General features: G+C 41.1%; 1 protein-coding gene across 2 annotated transcripts; it reads right to left on the minus strand.

Annotated features, from left to right (window-relative positions):
* Positions 1–3,062: 3,062 nt before the first annotated feature.
* On the minus strand, positions 3,063–9,024 carry LOC311176589 (suppressor of IKBKE 1; the record flags this gene model as incomplete). 2 transcript variants are annotated; one of them, XM_084242243.1, is made up of 5 exons in its annotated part: positions 3,063–3,164; positions 4,713–4,826; positions 6,958–7,100; positions 8,550–8,655; positions 8,866–9,024. In XM_084242243.1, the coding sequence occupies 5 exons, from the start codon at positions 9,022–9,024 to the stop codon at positions 3,063–3,065; spliced, it is 624 nt and encodes a 207-aa protein (XP_084098369.1). The 2 variants fall into 2 exon arrangements, with proteins under 2 accessions (XP_084098369.1, XP_084098368.1); XM_084242242.1 differs by having other exon boundaries at positions 8,854–9,024.
* Positions 9,025–9,353: the final 329 nt, after the last annotated feature.

Genomic DNA, 9,353 nt, shown 5'->3' on the forward strand with positions numbered 1-9,353 from the left:
AGCTGCACTCTTTCCCATATGTAATAATGACCAGATTGAACATTGCTCCTTTCATGCAGTCTGAGTCACACCATTCTAGAAATGAGCTGACAATATATCTTATTAAAACTCATGTACTGAATTTATATTTCCTAATACAGTGGCTGTGATGTTTCTTTTGCACTGTTAATATAACCTCCTTGTACCTTGGTATCCATAAAATGAGGTACAGTCGAAATAGAGATTATACAATAACTAGAAAGCACTAAACTTTCTAGTTCTTCTCCTACCCATTTGTTGTCTCTATTAGGGTCGCAAGTTTAAAAAGCCCCTAATTTGTGTCCTATCCATTCTTATATTGGACTCATCACACTGCACTTTAATTATAAGTATACTTGTCTGTGTCTGCCAGATTTTCTTCGAAGTGTCAATGCCTGCCCCCCACCTTTTTCTATTTATGACTCCAAATGAAGTGTCTAACACGTAGTAGACTAGACATTGTCAAACTATTGTCCTTAAACATTATCTGGGATTATCATTAAAATACCAACTCCTGGACCCACCCCCAAATTTCCATTTCAGTAGGTCAGTGAACCATATTTTGTGGAACACTGAAATAGACCTTCGATGTTTGAATCAATTTATGCACCACAAGGTATTAATTAATAAGTGGAGGTAATAAATGTGAATACTGGTTAATACTTAAAAAATTTTCAGTGTGAACATGTAATCCTAAAACAGTGCTGCTAACCAATGTTACCTTAATGAAAAAAAAATTAAACATTTTCAAGGTATTTCCAAATTCTGCTTTAATTTATAAACTGAAAAAAATTATGAACTGATTTGCAATGATGTTACTTTGATTTCTAATGTGAGGATAGTTCTAAAACCATTTCAGAAACTACTTGTAGTATTATACCGCTGATTGCATTGTGGGAATAATAAATTATGAAGTCTTGTCTACTTATAGTTTGCTATATATGTGGGGGAGAAAAAACCCGTTTTTTAGTTTCAAATAATTAGACTCATTGCTGGGTGAAGTCAGCTGATACTCTCAAATGAGGTTTGAATTAAGATTTTGCAAGCCAGTTAAGTTACTCCCTCCACTGCAAAAGAAACTTTAATATCCACTCTAATCAAAGTGAAGAAATTACTTCTCCCTTTCAACTTACTATACTCTATCATCACCAAATTCTCACTGGTGGTAAGAGTTTGGTGAGAATTTGCTGCTGATAGTTCTTTGGACTTCTACATCAAGGTTTTGCCAGGGAGGAAAGTTAGTTAACATATGATTTATCCTAATATCTGATATGTAAAGAACTTTATAAACAACTCTAAAGGAATATAAGGCAGCTAAAGGTGACACCATGTTAGACATTAGTGGACCATTTGATTATGACTTTCACTGAAAGCTGGCGTGGCAACTGACAAATGATATAAGGTACCTGCTTCATGAATGGTGGCACTTAGGCATTAACTTGAAGGCGAATGGCTGGGCTAAAAGTTTACTTACTCTTGGGAGATGAACTAACACCACCCACACTGGGTGGAAATATTTTTCAAATTATGTGTAGGACTCAAGAGTAGAAATGCGACAAATTCTAAAATGACATATAGCTATTTGTAAAACCCACCACTGCAGGCAAAGTTCATCAGAAATACTGGGATCAGATGCTTTCAGGATATCTTGGAGAGATTCTGTTGTTTTAATTGGAGTGAATTCTTTATGGCAGTACAAAATAAATTTTGTGTCTCAGAAAGCACTGACAAAACCTCTTTTTTATACTGTGTCTCTCCCCTGCAGTATGGAGTTTAGTGTTACTGGAAAACATTGACAAGTTTAGCATTCATTATTTCAATTATTTTTGGGCAAACCTAAATTGATATGTAACGCGATGTAATGTGTAATGTGCTGCTGAAGTGAGCACTGACAAGAACTGATGAATCTGAAATGTGAGTAGATTGAGAAGGGAATGCGTTGTCAGTGGGCATAGATGACCACTTAGTATTTGCATCTCAACACTGCCTTGTCTACACAGCACTATAAATGTAATGACTCTTATTAGGGGATAAAACTGCTTCCTTGTGAAAAACAGATCTAAAAAGAAAGACAACTACCAGCACTGTAATAGAAGACATCCAAGTAAATGATGCTCCTCAATCCTAGAGTTGGAAGTTATATATGAACAGTAGGATGTAGTACCTAACAACTGTGACATGACTATTATGTGCTTTTCACATGGATAAACCACTCAAGCTGGAGATTTCCTAGGGCAAAATTGAAAAACTTATGACTTATAGCCAATGGAATAAATAAGAGCTATTTTTAGCATTTGAACTAAGAGTGCATATGTGCATGCACGCACACAGGACAAGTTTCTCAGCATTCTTTGAACAATACAATGACAATACTACCACAAGAAAAAGCAACTGAACTATTTTCAAGTACATTTCCTGGGGACTAGCAGTAGGTTCTCTCAAATTAAGAGTGAAGACACTAGGTCACAAAGTGGCAACTCTTAGCACCAGAGAGACTTAAACTTCATAGAAGGTGAATGAGATTATAAATCAGAACTGTTGATCTAGCTATTGATCTAGTTCAAATCTAACTGTTGATCTAGAACTGTATTACTTTTCTTAAATGGAAAAAAAATCCAGGTTTATGCCAAACAGATTTAAAAAGCTAAATCTCTTAAAAATGATTTAAATCGCAAAGAATTACAATCTAAATATAAAACAAAATTGCTGGTTTGTAATAAAATGCTCTATGTTTTAAGAAAAACTTGTTGTAAAAAAACAAAAATGAACTGAAAAGTTAATATAAATTGAGGTCCCACAAATGAAAATTTAAAAAGTAGTCTCTTAGAGAAAGGAATGGTGAAATTCAGTCTGTATTTTCACTAACACACCTAAACATTGTTTTGTGGATAGTCAGTTTTGACTATGAATTCTAAATTGTCACCTGATATCTTAAATCAACAGGTCTGAGGCAAGAATTTGAATGGATAATACTCGAATTGGAAGATGACAGCTTCTTTCTTTGTTCCTGCTGGACAGTCTCCAGCAGCCATTCAGAAGTTCAGTTATTTGATTGCCTGGGAAACAGTATCCATGGAGTTTTCCTCCCTGACCTGAAGAGACTCACTGCTGATGGACAACAATTCTCGCAGTTCCTTGTTTTCAAGCTGAAAGAAAAAAAGATACATTTATTTAAGGTATTTTGATTGTCAAGCGGCATCAGAGCATATTGTTTTGGGTTAGGAACAGAAAGCATACTATTTTAATTAAATTTTTTTTTAAATTTTAAAAGTTTTAAGGAAACAAAAGAACTGAGAATTTCCTCATATACTACTTATTTAACAAACATTTACCAACTAATTTCCACACACCAAGTGTTAGGACTACAAAGGAAGACAATAACAAGGTCCTTCTCTGGTTGAAGAATTCACGGATCGTTGTATTCTTCATGGTTCCCGCAAGTCTTATCATTGTTCCAGCTTTCAAATTCCTAATAGTATTTCCACTCTTCCTCTCTACTATGGATCCTATAGTTTTGGACAAAGGGAGGGAAAGGGAAGTGCAAACTACTTATTGGGCACGTTAGCCAGGTGGCACGTGGATGTCTTACATGTTCTCTCCTAACACCGTGCAGGGCTGGTTATCATTGCTTACGTCCAAGCTCTCCTGAAGAGGAGGACACCGTGGCTCACAGACGTCTACACACTTGTCTAAACTGAGAAAACAGATGGGAGGACTACTGCGTCTCAATCTCATGCCCACATTTTTTCCACTTTGTTCTGCATCTTCTTAGGGCTATTTCCATGAATGAGGTAAATCAGGGATAGTGTGACAAGGCCATTCTATCATTTTAACTGACTCCTATTTCCTATTTGGGATCCTGTCTCTCCCTGTGATTTTTACATAGAGCAGCTTGCTTGCACTCTTCATCCTTATTCTCTCTGTAGGAAATTGTGCTAAACCACAGTCATTTTCAAGCTTCCCCAAGAGTCAAAGCCCATAGTCATAAAATCTTCTACCATAAAAAGTGCTTCTTTTAGTACCCTGTATCTTACACTAAGTATTTTAAACCATTTCATAGCATATTAGGTGCTAGTTTTTCCTTAACAATTTTATGAGCACATTAACACCCCAGGCCTGCCTTTGCAATATATATTCTTATTTTAGTCAAAATGTTCCATGATAATAGCTTTTAATATTTTAGAGTATACAGCTTATAAAGTAAAACTTTATAAGCTTTCCCTTGGCATTGTTCCCCAAAGACAACCAGTTTTAGTACTTTTATCTATTTTCTTTTTATCTATTATCTATTTTGCTTTCTATTACTTTTACCTATTACTTAAGTACACGTGTAGAATTACTTCCGTAATTCTAAATAATATGCCTGTATTGCTATTTCCTGACCACCACTTTTAGACATCCTCCTTTTACGGCAAGGATTTCAGCTTATCTGTGATCTGTCCCTTCCACCCTCTCAACCTTCTTGATACAGTAATATCTCAATTTCTCGCCAATACATAGTTGGCATTTTTGTTGTTTGCTACTAATGACATTTCCTTTCTTAGAAAGGGTAGGGAGGGGGAGTTTTCATTTTAAATCACAGATACAGAAACATGACCACATTGCAGTGACAGTCAGGATAGTGATGGCATGCATTTCAGATTCTGAAAACTCCCTGACATATTGTGAACCTAAAGTAGTAGCAACAATCTTACCTCTAATTGGGCTAGTTTTTCCTGAATTTTACAAAACTGGTCATCATCCACCTGAACCGCTTTCCTCATCACTTCTCCCATTTCACAGATTCTGTCAATCTGACTCTCAATTTCCTGTGAAGATATTAAGAAAAATAATATGGAGGAAAAATCATTCTTTTCTAAACATTTGGAGTTTCGAAGAACATGTGTATTATGATGTTTAAAGATTCATTTAATTTATTTTACAGAGGTTATATTGGAGTTTCACTATAATTTGAGCTCTCAGAGGTAAGACCACAATTAAGTTACTTTACCGTACTCAGTTTTTTTTCACGTAATTCTGATTTAATCAGCAACTGGATATTGGACAGTATGTCCAAGTGGCTGCTTAACTTAAATTCCAACACCTTTACTGCAAGGACGTTCACCATATTCCAAAGTACCTTATTCTATCTTTGGATGTATCTCTTAGCAAGTTTTTCATTAGTCTCTTTCAAGATTCAAGTTTTCTCCTATAGGCCACAGAAAATGAAGTTTATTTATTTTTTCTCCCAAATGAAATTGACATATTTAAAATACCCATTTCCTAAACTTCTGTTAAGCCAGCCAGCAAATGCTTATAATGGAATTTAAGATGAAATTTATCTCTCATAAGTTCCACTGTGAGGTGCCGATCTATTAGTCCGGGATTACATGATAGAGCACATGTAAATGTACCATGACAACTATGAAGCACTCTACAAACATGAGAACCGGGGCCTCCCTGGCGGTGCAAGGAGTTAAGACACAACCAATGAAGCTACCAGCAGCCTCTGCAGCACAAGTTCGATCACCAGCCGGCCAGGGAGCAGCCCACATGGCACAGCAGACTTTTCCTGACTCGCCCGCTACTCCCCTCAGCAGTGTACTTTGGTCATTCGGCCTTTTCTGTTCCCCACTCTGTCTCTGGTGAATCCTCTCACCCCCAACACCTCTGGCCTGTACCCCAGCTCTTGTATGCATAAATAAATAAATCTTTAAAAAAAACCAAACAAACATGAGAACAATTACTGGGTCCTCCATATTACAGCATTAGCCAAAATATAGAAACTATGCCATCCACATACACACACATACATACAAATAATATTTATATATTTTAAACATGGTACGTCTATCTCTTAACAACACAGTATGATACTATGCAGTTTTTTTAAAATTATTTATTTATTTATGCATACTGGGGTGCAGGCCAGAGGTGTAGGGGTAAGAGGATTCACCAGAGATAAAGTGGGGAGCAGAACAGGTGGATCTAGTGAAATACACTGTTGAGGGGAGCAGCGGATGAGACAGAAGAGGTCTGCGCCATGTGGATTAGCTTCCTGGCTGGGGATCGAACTCATGCTGCAGTGGCTGGTGATAGTTTGATAGCACTGTGTCTTTAAACCTGCGCCACCACGAAGGCCCCTGTAGTTAGTTTTTTTTTTTTTAAAGATTTATTTATTTATACCAGAACCGCGGTACAGGCCAGATGTGTGGGAGGGTGAGAGGATTCACCAGAGACAGAGTGGGAAACAGAACAGTCAGATTGATGAAGTACACTGCTGAGGGGAGCAGCAGGCGAGACAGGAGAGGTCTGCCGCGCCATGTGGGATTCTCGCTGACTGGCCGGGATTGAATCAGCACTGCAGAGGCTGCGGACAGCTTCACAGTGCAGCACTCAATCACCTGTGCCACTAGGGAGGCCCTGTAGTTAGTTTCAATAAACACCTTACAGACTGCAATAGGTACTATGTTAAGGATGAAAGGCAGGAAAGGATGAAAAAAAAAAAAAAAAAAAACCACTGAAAAAAACAAAGCATTCCAGGCCCTCCCTGGTGGTGCAAGGGGTTAAGCGTCCCACTGTGAAGCAATCTGCAGACTGTGCAGCACGAGTTTGATCCCCGGCTGGCCAGAGAGCAACTCACATGGCGAAGCAGACCTCTCCTGTCTCACCAGCTGCTCCCATCAGCAGTGTGCTTCGGTTGATCTGCCTGTTCTGTTCCCCACTCTGTCTCTGGTGAATCCTCCACCCCCCGCATGTCTGGCCTGTACCCCAGCTCTTATATGTAAAAATAAATCTTAAAAAAGGAAAAAAAAAGACATAGCAAAATCAAGAGTGAACGTGATAAAGAGAAAAGGAAAAACAAGCTCATATTTCTTCTTCAAAAACAAGGACACAATCTAAAATGATTTCAAGATTTCAATTCTGTTCATTGAGGATTTATTCATCAAAGTTTCTTACTGCGGAGTGAGACTGGTGAGCTTTCAGGACTGGTTCAGCATCCACTGCTTTTTTAGCAACCATTAACTGTAACATCTGCTTCCGGTACTTGCTCATGATGAGTTCCAAAGCATCCTGATGTTCTTCCAAGGAAACCCATAGCTCTATCAAAAAATAAAATAACTTGGCAGTGATGTCTGGGACACAGCTAAATTAAATTCCTAAGATACCAGGGCATATTGTGAATCTGAAGTTGTAAATTAGTGTTTTTGTTCACAAGAGTTAGAGTTTATGTGAGAAATAACCTTCTAGGCAGAAACAGCATGGTCTGGCAGAAACAACAGGGAGGAGAATCAGGAAGCTGTGGTTTTCAGTTCAGCTCTCTGAGTTACAGTTTAATACTCCTAAGCAAATCATTTAACCTCTCTCCTCAGTCTGTTTCTTAGTTAGTACTTATTTCTTATCTGTATTATTTATTATAATAATATTTTAATGCTATAATACACTTGTTGACTTCAAAATGAAGATATGAGAATACAATGGGATTATATATAAACTGATACATAACTAATTATTGCTAGTATCTTTTATAATGCACTCATCAAGACTAACATACAACCTGAAGATAAAGTTCAGCTCTTCTACCTTGCATAAGAAAAGCCCCAGGGGGGGAAAAAAAGTACTCCAGGGGGCCTCCCTGGTGGCCCAAGGGGTAAAGATGCAGCACTATGAAGCAATCTATAGCCAACGCAGCACAAGTTTGATCCCAGGCCAGGGAAGTGACCCACATGGCACAGCTGACCTCTCCTGTCTCACCCCATGCTACCCTGGGCAGTGTATTTCAGTCAGTCTGGCTGTTCTGTTACCCACTCTGTCTCTGGTGAATCCTCTCATCCCCTGCACCTCTGGCCTGTACCCCAGTTCTTGTATGCATAAATAAATCAATCTTAAAAAAAGAAAAAGAGGGCCTCCCCTGGTGGCCCAGCAGTTGAGCGCTGGGCTGCGAAGCTGCCCGCAGCCTCTGCAGCGCCAGTTAGATCCCCGGCTGCCTGCGAGGGTTCCACATGGTGGCAGACCTCTCCTGTCCCGCCCCGCAGCTCCCCTCAGCAGTGTATTTCCTCAGTCTGCCTGTTCTGGTCCCCACTCTGTCTCTGGTGAATTCTCTCACCCATCCCCGCTTCTGACTACAACCAGTGCTTGTATAAATAAATAAATAAATCTTAAAAAAAAAAAAAGAAAAAGCAAACTCCCCAAATTCTAGTTTTTACTTCAATCAATATGTAAATATTACATTTTAAGCCGATGAGGATATGAACTCTTACTATCCTAACGTGAGTCTCCTTTTGGGGGTGCCTAAACAAGCCACGAAATAATTCAGTTCCACTAAGCGCCTCTTTGACAAGCAACCTGGAAAAACAAAATCAGGTGACCTTGAAAAAGGTAACATAACAAACTTTGCCGCTGGGCTAGCACGAAACAACTCTTTAAAAAAAACTACTGACCTGGAAACACATACAGGATGTGCACTGAGCGAACAGTTAGTTTTGCAAGAACTTGTGAAATATTACTGGAGATGACAAAATCACAACTACACAAACAAAAGCCTGACTAACCTCTGTTTTCCTGCTGCAAGTCTCTAATCTGTGTATTCTCTTGGGACAGCAGAATGTGAGGTTTGTATTTGGACATGTCCTTTATATCGGATGCATCCTCTTGATACTGGACAAACAGAGACAGACTAAGCGCGCTGTGGACAGGTGAACAGCAAGATGCACCAGAAGGGCGGCATTCTCGGCCCCGACCGCGCACAAAGCCACGCCGCCCCCCTCCGGGGCCGGCAACGGATTCCAGGCCTCGTTCCCACGTTACCTGGCTCCGCGCCCCGCAAGCGCCCCGCAATCGGGGCTCGGCCCCCACCCTCCGCCTGACCTGCTCCGGCAGCGCCGTCCCCGCCTCCCGCATAGCGGCCACCCGCCGGTGCAGCGCCGCCGACTGGTCCACCAGCGACTCGGCCGCCGCGTCGTGCTCCCGCAGCCTCTCCAGCAGCGTCTTGGCGTCCGTCAGGATCTTCTCGATGGTGCAGCTCATCGTGGCCGGGGTCGCGGCCCCCGCGCCGCCCTCCTCGGCGGCTCGCCCGAGCTGGCGCAGCGCGGCGACGTCACTTCCGGGCGCGTTCGCCGGCGGCTCGCGCGGTTCTGCGCCTGCGCCGCGGCGCCGGGCGGCGGGCGACGGCTCCCGTCGGCGACGGCCCCACGGCCACGCCCGCCGCGCCCCGCTGTCGTCACCCGGGCCGGCGCTGGGCGGGGTCCTCTGGGCGGGGTCCCCCGGGCGGGGCCCCCCAGCTTCCCCCTTTTGCTTTGGTTTAGGTTGAAGTGGGTTGTTATTTCAGTCGTTGTTCTTCACTGTTCAAGATATCT

This window comes from Talpa europaea (genome assembly GCF_964194135.1).
Source record: "Talpa europaea genome assembly, chromosome: 9".
NCBI lineage: Eukaryota > Metazoa > Chordata > Mammalia > Eulipotyphla > Talpidae > Talpa > Talpa europaea.